Consider the following 15,733-nt stretch of genomic DNA (forward strand, 5'->3'; position numbering starts at 1 on the left):
ACTGCAGTGATGTTGATGTCCTGGGTTTTGGCGTCTTGTAGAGTCTAGCATCTCACTAGGAGTCTACACGGAGCCACAACCAAAAACATAATTTTTTAAAAATTGTATTTGTTAAAATTGTCAACCATTATTTTCATTAAACTAGGAACGTACATTTTGCCATCGGAGAATCCATTTCTCTGTATCCAACTTTCGTGTAATTAATAATGACAAAATGGTAGTTCTGCGAATTTCTGGAATTGGTTGTAGGTTTCTGAAATAATAATATATATGGTAACATGTCTTTTAAACACGTTCTCAGCTTTTGGGTGATTATCAGTACATCGCTGTAAGTACTCGTGTGAATGTTGCTATCATTTTAGATTATAAATGTGACTATTAAATTTTTCATTGAGTATTCTCCTGTGAAAATTACAAAAAAAAAAATGATGGCCTTAGAAGCCTTTGTAGTTCTGTCTGGCAACTTTTATACGAAAAATTCTGCACAAATATGCCACTTACAATTAGACACGTGATTAATTATTCAGAAGTAAGTTTCGCTAACCTTCAATTCCTTTGTTCGCCCATTTTCCTTCTCTCTCTCTCGCATTCGTCACTGTCACTTCTATTATTCGTGTAACATGCGCACAACTTCTGCGCAACTTTCCGTATACTCTCGTACGTAGTCCTCGCAGTTTACAGGAAACATAGCACGTGTCTTAAAATCACGTGTTCGTCTCTCAAAAAAGTTTTCGATGTGATTGAGAAAATCAGTAGGAATCATGCTAACAGTGCAGCGTTCAAAACGACATTTGGTACCGCTGATTTACCCGACGCTCTTCTGACAAAGAAGCTAGCGAGCGGGGAGCTACTGAATTTTTAACTCCTTCGAACGAACAGATCGAGTAGCGGAGGGTGGAAATGCGCCCTCGAAGCTGAGAAGAGCAGGAATCAGTTGCTACCCGACAAATTGGTTTCGTTAACAGTAAGCAGACAATACTCGACATGCCCCCATTCAAATCACACCTGCGTCCCTTCGCAGGACCTGCCTACAATTCAACTTGCTGTTATTCTGTGATGGAACCTCTCGCAAATAGACGCATCTGAGGACGTCATCGCCCGTTTCGCTCACCAAAAACCCCTACCAGTATTGGACATTGTTTGATAAATATTTTATTTTCCTAGTTTCAGTCTTCAGGTGATCTGTTGACACTATGATGAAATATTTTGTATAATTTTTATTCCAAAGTCACTGACAGTAAGCCAACTGTCCGCACGTACTTACCAAATATACCTCACACGGTGGACATCGTACAAAATAATATTGTTACGACGGAAAAACCCATTATCACAAACCTTTATAAAATAATTGTATACAGATTTTCAATCAGCATCGTTGTCTTGATTCATTTGTAATGGGACCGCCGTGATATGGACAGAGAACAGAAATTGTAAATTACAGACCGAGGTAGAAGCTTTTGTACACAAAAACATTAATTACGAAACTATGTTTAATATTGCTATGAACGTACTCTGTAATCGATTTACGTGTAATGTTGTTACCGTTTGTTGACCTCACGTAAAGAACGCCTCGTTCATTTCTTTCATTACGTTTATACAATGTGTGATGTACTTTTTAATTTACTTTTTAAAACAAGACTCTACAGAGTTGTGGAGATTTTCTTATAGATTCAAGGAAGTAATAATCTTACCTTTTGATGCATTCATTGAGTTTATTTCCACAAATAACATTTAATTAAATCTGTCCAAAAATAATTCTAATATTTAAAATTCGTTGGAAAAATTTTAACACACTGCTGAATGTATTGTCGGTCAATTCCGCAACTTTTATTACAATTATCGCCATCACATCAATCCAGTAAAGACACTCCAACACCAAGATTCATTTTAATATTATCCTCCCATCTACTCTTAGGTCTTTCGAGTGATGTCTCTCATTCAGGCTTTCCAGCCGAAACTTTATTATCATTTTTCAACTTTTCCGTGCTAGCTACATGCCCCGCCTATCTCATCCTCCTTGATTTAATATTTTAATACAGTCGTCTTCGCACTGAGGCCGTGCGACCCCGAAATCTTACGAAGGGCAGAAGATTTTAGGGACGCCTTGCTTGTAGCACTCTAAATTCTTATTAAACATTTTAAGATCAGTGGTAATTATATGCACCACCGGCTTAAACAATAAGTAACGCGTAATTTTTTATTTATTGATTTCGAATGATTTTCAGAATAAACAGCGATTATTTCCTTAAACAGCGTTAACCAGCTGACTTTTGTAATGGTGAAGTGTTGTGTTTTCTTCGCGGTACGGACTGAATTCTTAAATCTTATTTATACGAGCTTCGGCTTTAAAAGGTTAACCAGTTGATCTTTGAAATGGTGAAGTGTCGTGTTTTCTTCGCGGTACGGACTGGATTCTTAAATATTTAGACGAGCTCCGGCTTCAAAAGGGTTCAAGTAACACTTGGTTTGGTTGTGTTGAGGAGCTCGGCGTCTTTACACGGCGTGTTGTGGTTTCTCTCTACGCGGAACTAGTCAGAATGAATGTACGCGTTGCTATAACGACTGAAGGTGATTATCCTTAGCTGCTACGTCCGTTGCATTTGGAACAAGTGTATTGTATAGGTACTTAACGCTAAATCTAGGCCAATGAGCTCATGTACCTTTACGGATATACAGCGTGTTCCCAAATTCAGTGCTTCGTAGAAAATGCATGTCGAAAACTTCGTCTTATTAATATCGTACCCCTTAATAAGTTTAATTTATTTAATTTTATTTCGCCATACGCATCGAAACATCATTTAATGAATATAAATTGTCTTGTTATTGTCATAAATTCTCGTCACAGTCGTCTTTGCTTCACGGAACGAGATTAAAACTCTGAAGTCTATTTTAATCAACTGTGTAGTTTCTTCATCATCTGTTTATGTTATGTAGTTAAGCAGGTAATAAAGTCATTCAACAAATTATTCTGTTAATCACTCAGTTACTCAACAAATAAGGCAGTTAGTAATTTTAAGTCAGATTAAACTCGGATTAAATCTGTTAAAGTGATCTTGGATATCCTCCATACTCTTCACAACAAAATTCGTCAGCATTAGCGAGACACATGATGTCAGTAATAATCTGGTTGTCTTAAGTATCTTAAACCACCTGCGTTCGAATTTTGTAGTTCGAGATTCACTGTTCACAAATTTTGGACACCCCAAATCTACATGAGGATGCTGCAGTCTTCTTGCGACCGTGAAACGCGAACCAGACTGTGAAACTATCTTAGAATGCGCGATCTTAGCGTCAGTAAATGCCAGCCATAACGCCTAGCTTGTTGCATACGATAAGGAGCAGGTTGGCCTAACTGCTGTGTGCAGATGTGGTTTATTGGACGGGGAATCAGTAATAAAACCTTCTACACGTCAGCACGTGACACAGCTTGCACATATGTTTGTTTGGTTGCCTACTTCACAGTGCTTTTCACGTTCCCAGTTCACAAAAACATCAAAAGGGAAATTTGATGGTGAGTGCACGTAATATTACTTCAGTCTCCTTGGCTGTTCAAAATGTTTGATTAAACTTTAATTTAACTTACCGACTGTGGTCTTCTGGTGTGTGACAACGTTCTGTCTTCCGTGTCGGCATCTTTATCGTCGTGAGAACCTCAGATCTAATATAATTGTACCCATTGGTCTCTCATCCTTAGAGGACATAAAAAAGGGAATTGTGTCTAATATTTGGGCTTAAGAGAAATTGTGACGAGGCGAACATTACTTGGGCAACAAAATTGAGGAGCATAAGATGGGTGAGACTTGTAGCATACGCTGGAGAGAAAAAAATGCTCAGTAACATTTTATGATTTTCGCGAATATCAAGCGTGTTTGATAGTTACCACAGACCAATTTGGGCAAGAATTTTAGAGGCTTTTTTTACCTGAGCTGGTTTTTACATGCAACATGGGATTACAGATTCCAAAAAAATTGGGGACGTCACAGGTAATATTTACTCTAAAATTGCGTGATCGTAAAAGTTTATGACAAAATCCCTCAAGACATGCATTTCCCTGCGTCATGCTAAGTTCTCCATAGACCAGACACGCGCACTGAGCCGTCTTCAACCCATAATGCCTTTCGGCAAACAGACGTACTCGAATGAATTAGCAGGTGCTGTTGCCGAACACTGAGCTCTTCCCCCCATTATCAAGGACAACGGGGAGGGCTAATAACGGGCCCGTTGTCCTTGACGGGACAATAGACTTGTTCCATCTCATCGTTGGCCTGAGATTTCCAGCTGGTTTATTGTTTACTTCGTAATTCTCTGTTGGATTTCTGTGCTACGTTAGCAGCAGATGTTCCTAGCAGTTGTAAACGTGCAAGGCTCACTGACTGGTCTCTTTCCTTGCAGACGGAGGTGTGCTCGGGAGCCTTAAGCGATGTGATTCATGCGGTCATCAACGGAACGGACGGCTGTCTGTTCTGTTTCGGCCACGCGAGGCTTGGTGAGTGTTCCTTAACTAATTAGCACCCAAAACAATGTCCTGGACTTTGGCTGTGAATTAGTAGTAGTGAAATCAACACAATGTTAATTTATTCATCCAGTTCAGATTTCTGGTAATGTGTAATATTTAAAAATTATTTTTTATTTAAAACTTTCCTTGAAGATGGATGTCGTGTTGATGTCAACGTTTCCTAATAACATTCTATATTCAGCGCTGGAAATGGAGACGGTATGTTCCTCCGAAATGTTAGCATCTACCGACGAGTTTGCGTGGCGCCCGAAACGCAGATTATATAATCATTCCCATCGCCCTGAAAACTTCTGTTTGTATTTTGTAATCCTAGGATCTGTATCCTAAGGACAGTCCTATCTTCCTTCCATATTTATATACTTAGTATATCTCGTTAATGAGCTTGTTCTGTCCTGCGCATGCCCGTTGAGGGTCCACACACACACACAGAAACACACTCACTTTAAAATGTCTATCAAGAGAAGTTTTAACTTCAGTCGAGAAATATTTTACATAGACACTGTCTGAGCGACTATCAGCTTATGAAGGACGACTCCGACCCTTGCGGTTAGGTAGTTTCCTGCATTACCGACTGTGGCTGGCTGGCTGTCGCACGTAATTCACTTTTGTTCTGAGCGTTTTAAATTGAAGTTCTGGGTTTCAGTTTTCGGCTGACACAGTCGGAAAAGGAGAGGGCGAGTTAATTGGTTTATGGATATCCTATAAATGTTGGACGAAGATGGCACAAAACGAAGAAGCGATATGAAGTGTAATAAGTAATTTTATATGTTGACTCTTCATAATTGCCCTTCAATTAAAAAGAAGTGGAGCTTGACTCCTGACGACTTTATAGAGAGAAATTTCTACTAACCCTTTGAGTAGAGGCGAAGTTCTTTTATTCAAAGGAAAAGCTCCGATGCTCTGAATTCTATTTTTTTTTTCATGCACGTTGAAAGTTAAATATGACGACGTCTTACGCTTAATTGCTTCTTGCCGCCAGAATATGGAGTTAACTTTCAATAAACTTAAAGTTTATTTAGGTGATATGTCGGTTTGTTAGTTAAAAAATTTCTCTTGTCATATTTCACGTGAAATGAAATCTCTTCTGGTCTCTTCACGTCGAAGCATGCACACGAAAAAGCTTGGATTTCAGAGGAACTTGTTCGGCTCGAATTAAATTAGAAAGATGAGCTGTTTATTAAGATTATATTTTATTGGACCAGGAACGCTGATTTTTAAAACTATTTTACTGTTGGCTGTCAGAACTTAAATATAACCAAATTCTCTATTCGGTTAAATTTATCTAAATGCATGCTTGCAATGATTCTATAATCGTCTGTTCTGAAAATCAGTCATTTAAACACGTTTTAAATATATAAAACACGTCGTATACTTCAAAAGTTACAGTAATTATAATTAGATAACTCTTTGGGTGCCTTCCTGTTAAGCTAATTGACTGCCTTTTATGAAACTTCAAAATTAATTTTCGTGTTCACAAAACCCTGCCACTGGATCGTATCCCGAGCCAATTTAAATCAGTCAACAGCCCCAAAATCTAGTCCCTAAATTTTCATTTTTAATATTACATTTCCATATACACCTAGTTCTGATAATTTTTCTTTGAGTTTTTAATCTACGATGTAACCATTTCTTGTGTTTCTCGTGCGTGCTACATGCCAAGCTCATCTAATTCTGTTGGATATAATAATATTTGTTGGCGACTAGAAATTATCAAGCTCCTCTGTCTGTCTCATTGTATTTTAACCCCTCTTAGATGGCAATATTATCCTAAGCTCCCTGTTCGCAGACACCTTCCTGCCTTCATAAGAGAGGCCCCCCCCCCCAAAGCTGTGGAACAATCCGACTCACCCCGACGTTAAGGACACCAGTTCTCACGACAGACGCCTTGCTGGTATACGCGTACAAAGTTTTATTTGATCTGGGCGTTAAAACTTAAAATTTTAGTTTTCCATTACGATTTTAAAAACCGCAAATATTGATTCTGACGGAGAATACTATGTTCTGTCTGTGAGCAACATTGCAACACTGCAATATGGAAACAATTGAAAACCTATTTACATTAATTCGTAATCTACATGTGTTTCTGGGATTAAAATGGTAGTTAAAACGTACGGCCCTACCTCCATCCTCCGTGCGTCTATTAATCCCGAGATTGAAGTATCACCCCCCCCCCCCCCCACGCAAATTACCCAGCACCACAAACCTGTAAGCTTCACTTTGTATGAAAACACCCCGACAGTTCGGCAACCCTTCTCGCACACGCCAGCATGCACTCTCATGCACACAGAGCCACACAGTGGCGTTCTAAGGTAATTACGCTTATTATGGAAGCATGTTCCGCCGTTTGTAATGGTGATTTCACTTCGTCACCGAGTTATCACCAGAGTATGAACTCTCTCCTCTCGCTGTAACACTACGACAGCATCGCGAATACCAAAACCTCATTCGTTGTGGCTTTGAATAATGTTGAACTGGATCCCTTCGCGCTGAGGTGTCTCATAACCCCTTATTTTCTCCCATGTGCCATCGAGTGTCTCTGAGCGGTGAATATGGCCTTGTCGGTCATTTGGATTCAAATTCCATGTGAACTTGTACGTAGATACCGACGTTTCGGAGGAACATGCAGCCTCCATCTACCACACGGTGTTGTAAAATCCTTTAACCACGATTTCAACAATACTGAGCGACGAAGTTCTTAGGCGTGACCCGTCGTCATGATGATGGAGGCAGTAAGTATCTCTGAAACGTCGATTATCTTCCACCACACTACACGGCGCAATATCCCACAAGACAGTCAACTTCAATCTCGCCTCCGTGATAACCTGGAATCTCAATATTTGCTGATGACTACAAACTATGGAGCTTCTCATAATGCAACCTTGGCCAGCCTCCTGCTGCCTCATTCTTCATTGTAGTAGGAGCGCTTGTTCTTGTACGCCGTCGAAACTACTCAAAATAGACAGCGATGTCGAATGTGGCCTCCAAATTGGGAAGATAAAGTCTGTATTATCACGTGACGTTTTAACAGGAAAATGGCGCGAGAACTTCAGGTAAAGATATTCACTCCGGGAGCTTATTATTGCCCCCCCCCGCGGTCTTCACTCTGTTTTTTTTTTTCGGGACTGTTTCGTACGAGTAGAATTTGGGACTTCGCGTGCAACGCCACTGGACCGTTTTTTTACCCTGAATTTTTCAGAACCGTATCCACTTATCTACCTCATCCATCTACACACCTAAAGCCAGGTTTCTATGGGGACTTCTCTCGCTCCCCAATATCGATCTATCGCTCGACTCGTTCGCATTCTGCGCTCATAAAAACATCATTAACTTCGCACACACACACACACATCCCATCCTAGTAATCGCCCACTGCCGTGCCCGAATCCTGATCCGATCATCACCACACGTAACTGCGTCCCCTTCGTCAATCCTCGAACCCAAGGGACCGATCGTGGGTTCAAAATGTCACCATTAACAACCCGTGGCGATCACATTTATGTCAGGACCAACTAAAAAGTTACCTAACTTACGTCTCCCAGAACACTAATGTTTCCTGTACCCAGATGGCTCTCGTCTGGCATGTTTCGCCGCGTTTAGTGTGGTAGATATTTTGACAGACGTTTCAGAGGACATTTTTGCTGCCATCATCAGGGAGACGGCCTGCAATAATCTGTTACAGTCGGATCACTAAATTTATTATGAATTTTCTGCTGGTGACAACTGTACGCAGAAGTATGTTGGAGGAAAAAACAAATGAAAAACGTAATGAATTTTAGGATTTCCATCATTAAGCGTGTGATAATTTCTGACGGTCCCAGCTGAGTACGTAACTATTCTGAAAATGGAAACAGAACCACATTACGAAACGTTGTGGTTGTTTTTTTATTTTAAAGAAATACTATGGAAAAATTCCAGATAGCCAATAATTTTAGGTGTGATAATTTAATTTATACTAAGCGAACTTAGCTAAGTATGATAATTTATAATTTAAAGCACTCTTCGTTGTATGCCTGAAGATGTCAGTCGCTGAAAAGACCTCAATATTCTATTAATTCATTGACGACGTTATAATGATATTCTGGCAATTTGATTATAGATGTTAATCTTAAAGATGGAGGCAGTATGTTCCCTGTATCCATACAAGTTTTTCCTTCATTACACCCCAGGTCATCATCTTCACCGCCCTGAGAACCTCATATCTCACTGCAGTCAGTACGACAAAGCCGTCGTTGAACACGATTTTCGTATCGTTGTTAAAATTATCTTCGCCATTGTCCAAGCAAATATCTGAATTGCATTAAAATGTCTTGTGTCCACTCCGTTGAGAAGTGTGGTATTGGTTTTGCTTTCGTAACAGGAAAGACGTATACCATGGTCGGAAGTCCCGAGGCATCTGGCACGCTCGGAGTGATCCCGTGCGCTATCTCGTGGCTGTTTCGTGGAATTAACGAGCAGAAACAGAAGACGGGAGCTCGATTTTCAGTGCGTGTCTCAGCAGTTGAGGTTGTGCAGCAAAGTGGAGGAACTTCACAGCAGCTGAGGGACCTTCTGGCAGGACATGCCAATGGTGAGTGTGGAACACATTTTAAATTCGCCAATTCCTCTCTCAAACGTCTGCAAATTTCGACCTGACTGCAAGGTTGCAACATCCCAGAAGGCAGCTATCACCTTGAGAACCTCAAATCTCCCATTGTATCATCGTCTGAGAATAAATTTACTGTTTGGTCAACTGTTATCATCTCAGGGACTCTGCTTTCGGAGTTCGTAACAGATAAGATTATTTTAATAATGAGAATATATTATTATCTTTAATTTGTAATGGAAGTATTTAGATACGAAAGATGTTAAAGGTTTATTGCGAGTTTATTTGTTTAAAAATTACAGATGGTAAATATTAACCAACTGAAATTCGCAGTGTTGTTTATGAAACGACGCTTATACATTCAGGCAGTCCTGATGGAAGAATATATTATTTTAATCAGACGATTTCTAAGTATTTAGGTATTTTAGCAGAATAACAGAGTATAAACCTATAATTTTCTTGCTGTATAATAACTTATAAACATGGCGTGTCCTACTTTAAAAATATTAACTTACAAAAGGAGTAATACGAATCGGGATTTTTTTTTTTTTGCAATTGGATGTGGCACAGTTTTTATGGAAATAAAATATCAACTCACTCCTCAGAGACAGTTTGACAGTTCAGTTACATGATATTTTTATTTTCCATGAAAAATAACATTACGCGATTTATCAAGACTGCCTTCTCCTTCAGTGTTTGCTGTATCTCGCCTTCTCGTTGCCCCCACACACAACAATTTCACTTCGTAAAAATTCTCGTCAAATTTTAAATTTAAATTCAAAAGAAAAAAAATTGCTCGACTTGGATGTGTTTCTAGACTTGGACTGAAGAATATTGCAGAGTGTGAAGAAGAAATGTGGGTGGGAGAAGGGTGTTCAGCCCTCGTCTGACTACCATCTGGTGCACCCCCCACCCTCCCCAGAAGGCAGGGTGCCAGGACATCACTTTTTACGTTTATTTCTATGGAAATGATGATTTTTTTTCCCTCTGTCGAAGATGGTTCTAGGATTTATACTGGGGTTCAAATTGGTGTTTCTGTTTTTAAGGGAGGGTGTTATAGGAGGCTGAAGGGGGGTAATTTTTAGCGTATTGGGTTTCTTACAGTAAAACCTATTTCGTATGCCTAGGGGTGATAGAAAGAGTTTTCTCGTGTTCTGTGGCAAGGGAGCGCTTGGGGATGTTTCTCTCTTAGCGTGAGGGGGTGTGACGGTTAGTGAGACTTAACTTAAGACTTTGAAAGGACACTCCGCCCCCCCCCGCCCCCCACACACGTTTAAGGAATCCCCCTCTTTCGAATGGGCTTATAGTAGGTCTTCAGTGGAAACCAATACCTCGGTACAGCCGACGACGTCTGGGACGAGGGAAAAGGCGATTTTAGAGATAAAATATTTCGTTTATGATTCGAAAATACGCCCTTAATTTTGTGCACTACGTGATGGGTTATATATAACGTTCAAGCCACCTTCTCTCTTCGTGAATGATACTAAACGTCTTTTGTAATTCGTGAATTATTTATAAAAAATGTATTTATTCGTCAGATCGGACACTGTTTTTTTTATTTTTAAAAAAAAATTAAATAAAATCCCAGAAAATTTAAACTCCCCTGTAACGATCAATATGGCGGACTCCTTACAACTGTCGTTCGTACAACACTAAATTTGAAAATCGCATGAATTAAAATGCATCTTGTGGCAAGGAATGAATAAGTGCTTCGTTTTTAAAAAATAATTTTAATATATTAACGCTTATTGTATTTTCAACAGAAAAACAGAAGACATCTGAAATGATTTGATTTTGTCTGTGAGCGTCAGAATTGTTTTAACAAAAAAGAAAAGTAATTGTTGTTATAGATGGTTTCTCTTCATTCATTGTCGTAACTTGATAAACAAATTGCATTGTTACTGTTGATTAATATATTAATTATTGTTATGACTCGGGAAAGGGGGGCGAGAAGGTTGCCTATTGTATTCCAGCCCTTGATAGAAGTTGTAACAATTCTCTAGCATTGAATTACTATCTACTAAACAACAAATGCGTGCACCATAATAATGGCATTGTTTGTAAAGTTAGTAATAAAAAAATTCTCCATCTTTCGTGTGAAGATCTGCAACATTAATTTCTGTACGAGTTATAACAAAAAGGAAACTCCTCCTGTCAGCGTAACGATGAGCCGTGGAAATCAAAACAGAATCCCCCTCGAAACCCGCCATTGAGCTTTGTGCTACGTGTCTGGCATTAGTTCAGTCGCAATAGAACATTCTCTTTGTTTCTGTACAACCATCCGTTCGTGCAGAATTAATGTTTGTAAATTACATTAATTAGTAATTACTTTAATGTAGCTTTACATCTCTCTCGCGCTTGTCTGTTGAATAATTACTTTTCTAAGCTAATTACAAAGCATTCCAAGTTATGAAGCAGTTTCAGTGTATTTTGAAGAGATTGTAGTTACGTTCTCTAGCCGTGTGTATGTGAAACATACTTTGCTTTTTGATGCTAGATTTTGTATGTTAAATATTGGACTCAGTTACCATTTCAATTTCTACGGAAAAAGCTAAACCTATGTACAATAAACTAAAGAAAATAATGAAGAAATATAATAAGAACTATATAAACCTTAAATAGAATAACAATTACAAGGCGAAACATTTATCTTCGCAAATAATACGGCGAAATCCACAACCAATAATTTTAAGCACGCCCCAAGGTCCACTTGTGAGCTCAACGAACTTCATTTGTTCAAATAAAATGTTTTTTTATTGGCATACATGTGCGATCTGTTGAGAAAAACATGAACTAAAGTATTCGATGCAGCCTTGTGTTGCCATCTAGGAGCCTTGTACGGATTTAGTATGTAACGATGGATCGGCTGACTGACCAACTACTGTTTCCACCGATGGTCCAGCCGGGTTGTACTCAAAAGGGTTAATCGAGCATATTCTATCTTACGTTACACGGCAGAATCCCTTTTCCCGAAAGAACCACCAACTAACCAAACTTCAGATTGATGAAGGATAGCACTGATCCATGTCTGCTTGATCTCTGCAGACTGTGAACAGTCTCCTGGAGTGTACCTCCGCGATGACCCGCTGTTCGGTACTCAGCTACAGAACCAGAGTGAACTCCGAGTTCCAACAGCAGAGAAGGCAGCGTTCTATTTGGATGCAGCAATCAGCAGCCGGAGTGGCTGTCGCAGTGACGGTACTTCAGGCGGCCCTGCCGACTCCCACCTGCTGTATACTCTCCATGTGTACCAGTATAGTGTTGCCGGAAAGGGCCACGGAGTCGCTGGGGGGAGGAGTCGACTCCACTTGATCGACTTGGGAAGTTGCGAGAGAGGCAAAGCACATGGTGGAATTCCGCTGTCTGGGCTCGGTAACGTTCTTCTCGCGATTTTCAATGGGCAGAAACATCTTCCGTACAGGTGAGAGGAATAAGACCTGAATTTTGAGTGGCAGATCAACTGAGTTGAATCTATGGCATTTACATTTTAATTAATCAGTGTTAATGTCAAGCTGTTACTGAAATGGAACCGCAGAGGCGTTGGAATTATTAGCTCAATTTTAAGGTTATGTTTCGTGTTTATAAGCGAATAAGTATATACAGTCCGCGACTGTAATCCTGAGACTTGCATTCCTTACAAATCTCAAGATTACAGTCGTGGACTATAAAATACTTTCCTTGTTTGAACAATCTAATTATTAACATAATTTAAAACTTTATATATGAGACATGATTTGATGATAAAGCAAGTAATGGCTATGATTTTATGTTAACATGAATTTATGCTCACACGTATCAACACTTCAATTGTTCAGGGAACATAAAGTGACGCAGCTTTTGAAGGAGTGCCTGAGTTCACTCACGTGTCATGCCGCCATGATTGCCCACGTGTCGCCTGCAGCCCAGCACTACACGGATACCCTGGCTACAGTGCAGCTTGCTTCTAGGATACACCGCATGAGACGCCGCAAGATAAAGGTTCAGTGAGTCACTTGTATCGCCAATGAGCGTGATGTAAGACAGTGTTTCCCCGATTGGTTTGAGTCTGATTTGTTCGATCATGTTTCTGTCACTAAAGATACAAAAGAAATTACTGTTTTACGACTAGAATTTTTTTAAATTCCTAAATGTCACTGCAATCTCTCTCTCATGGAGTTTAATGGTACACTTAACCAACTGACGATGAAGGAAGAAGACATGAAATTTTTTAATGTTCATATTAGAAAATTATAATGTTTCTTTCGACTTTGAGACCACGCAATGGTGTTAGTATTTTACGTATGCGTTTGTAGATTATTATTTGTACCACACAAAGTGGGACATTGTATAAGTCCTTGGAAAATATATTGATATTTTAGTGATTTAAATTATAATTCACAAATCACGTGTGAATGATACAGGTCAATTAAGTACTCGGCCAACCGTTTGAAAAATGTGGCGATTACCTATTTGCAGCACTATTCTGGCATTTGCCTAAACGCACATCAATATGATTTAATCCATGTATCGTCCAGATATGTAAATGAATTAATTGTCCAAATTGCCTCATGAGTGTGCCAATCCGCTTCATTAATTTGTTCGTCTGTAAACATTTTGGGAGCACAGTTTTCAAACTCTGTAAACGCATTGACATTACAGCCCAACACAACTGTGATGCGTGACTGTTTCAGTTCAGTGGGGGCTCTGCCGGTTCGGGCGGCAGCTCCGGAGAAGAAGCGGCAGTTCGTCTGCAGCAGACACAGGAGAATGGCCGTTCAACAGGCAGCTCAGATGTCGATCCCTCCAGCAGCGAACAGTCGGCTGACACCGTCATCTACGTGGGTCCATCTGATGATGCAGCGACTGATGGAGAGCATCCGCCGGTCTACATTCCGAGCCTCAACTCTGGTGATAACCGCTGTGCTATGGGCAAGGCTCTGAGAGGGTCCAGTGCGGAGCACAGACTGCCATCTAATAGTGGTAGCTGCCAACAGGGCAAATCAGCTTCGTCATCACCGGCCAAAACAAACAGCGCGCAGTCCAAACTTCCGAATGGTAGTGTGGTGGAGGACAGGAGTAGCCCATCGCATCGTGGCAGTTCGACAAAGTCATCGACAAATCAACTGAACTCAAAAACATCTTCCCCGAGTCATAACAGCAGTTGCAAATCTTCCCCAGTAAGGACTCTTTCTAAAATGACGCCCCACAAAACATCATCATCATTAACTGACCAACAACTTTCTAGCTCCACCCAGTCGCAGACTTCAAGTAAAATTCCTGTGCCTTTTAGTAATGCCTGCGGTAATGCTGCCGGGACCGTTTCCGGAAGCGACGAGCAGTGGATCGATGGCCCTCGAATCTCTAAGTCCAAAGTAGCAGAGGCTCGAAGTTTGCTCAAAGACAGTCACAAAAAGAAAGAAACGTGGATCGATGGTCCATTACAAACCGGAAAGTTGCCAGCACTGGGGAATGGCCACGCCAGTGGAAGCTACGGCTTCATGGACAGTCATAAGAAGAGCATGATTCGAAAATGGGTTGAAAACCAAACCGTTCAGATCCAGCGACAGACCGTTAAGAATTCGACTTCAGCTGCGTCTCCGAGACCGCCGACAACTGGAGCCCCGCAGGGTCACACGTATAAAGAACTCACTGTTTTCAAAACTTGCGAGGATGAAACGGAATCTCCGGGGGGAGACGCGAAGTCATCTTCGGAAGTAGAACCTCGGTCTAGTTTGCCTAAAGACGAGACAGTTTGCTTAGGTGTAAATAGAGAATTAGTGGTGGCCGAGGGCGTGGAACACGTGGAGGATAACCAAAGAACCAACGAGAGAAGTTCTTCGGAGGCGGAGGTCGATACGCCAGGCGAGCAGGATACGACGATAGTAGAGACTGAACCGGAAAATGTTGAGGAGGAAGACGATGTGGTCGGAGATATTCCACCACCTCTGCAGCTCTTTCAACCTCATAACAAGGAGATTATTACAGGTAAATTTTTGATACTTGTTTATTTTCAGTGAATTTGAAACATGCAACACAGATTTCTAATCTCTTATGGTATTTTTTCCTGAATCTGGTTCCAAAAAAAAAAACAGTATGTTAATTTAATTCAGTTTTGTCATCTTGGAACTTAAAGCAACGTGAGTGAGTCATTTTTTTCAAAACACAAGAAAATGTTCTGGATACAAACAGCTTTATTATTATTATTATTATCGTTGTGAGTTACCTACAGCTAAATTTTGAGGTTTTGATGCTTCAAACCCAGCCAAGACTAATGGATTTTTAAGGGTGATAAAAATCCGTAGCACAACTTCCTTTGGAGGGGAAGTAAAGCCGGCGGTCCCATGTCGTAGATTTACGGCGTTTAAAAGAGCCTTACGAGCATGAAACGAGATGTTTCGTAAGAAAAATTCAGCGGCCATTTCTCACCCTCGTCTCTCCTGATTCTCTACTAGATGGCTCTGGCAGATAAATCAGGATTTAGTAGAAATTGTTCAGAGGCAGTGGGCGGATCGCTCGCTACTCACAAATGCACACTTCGAAGACCAAGAAACCTCCGAATGGAGGAGGCGAAGACCCACAGCTGGGTTGTAGAGCCAGGGAAGAAGAATAATGCTCTATAGTACACCATTTGTTTGACCAGAAGTACTCTAATTAAA

The 15,733-nt window shown here is 40.4% G+C and overlaps 1 protein-coding gene across 1 annotated transcript in view; it reads left to right on the forward strand.

The window, feature by feature from the left end:
• Positions 1-15,733, forward strand: part of LOC110834177 (uncharacterized) — a 327,297-nt gene that overhangs the window by 300,532 nt on the left and 11,032 nt on the right. The window contains exons 8-12 of the mRNA XM_087349345.1: positions 4,393-4,486; positions 8,874-9,083; positions 12,144-12,519; positions 12,914-13,076; positions 13,769-15,062. Of these exons, the coding sequence (XP_087205471.1) occupies positions 4,393-4,486; positions 8,874-9,083; positions 12,144-12,519; positions 12,914-13,076; positions 13,769-15,062 (2,137 nt within the window). The remainder of the gene's footprint in view (positions 1-4,392; positions 4,487-8,873; positions 9,084-12,143; positions 12,520-12,913; positions 13,077-13,768; positions 15,063-15,733) is intronic.

The sequence above is a fragment of the Zootermopsis nevadensis genome, unplaced genomic scaffold (assembly GCF_977971745.1).
Source record: "Zootermopsis nevadensis isolate Lab colony 2312 unplaced genomic scaffold, Znev_1.0 Znev_ptg000016l, whole genome shotgun sequence".
Lineage (NCBI taxonomy): Eukaryota > Metazoa > Arthropoda > Insecta > Blattodea > Termopsidae > Zootermopsis > Zootermopsis nevadensis.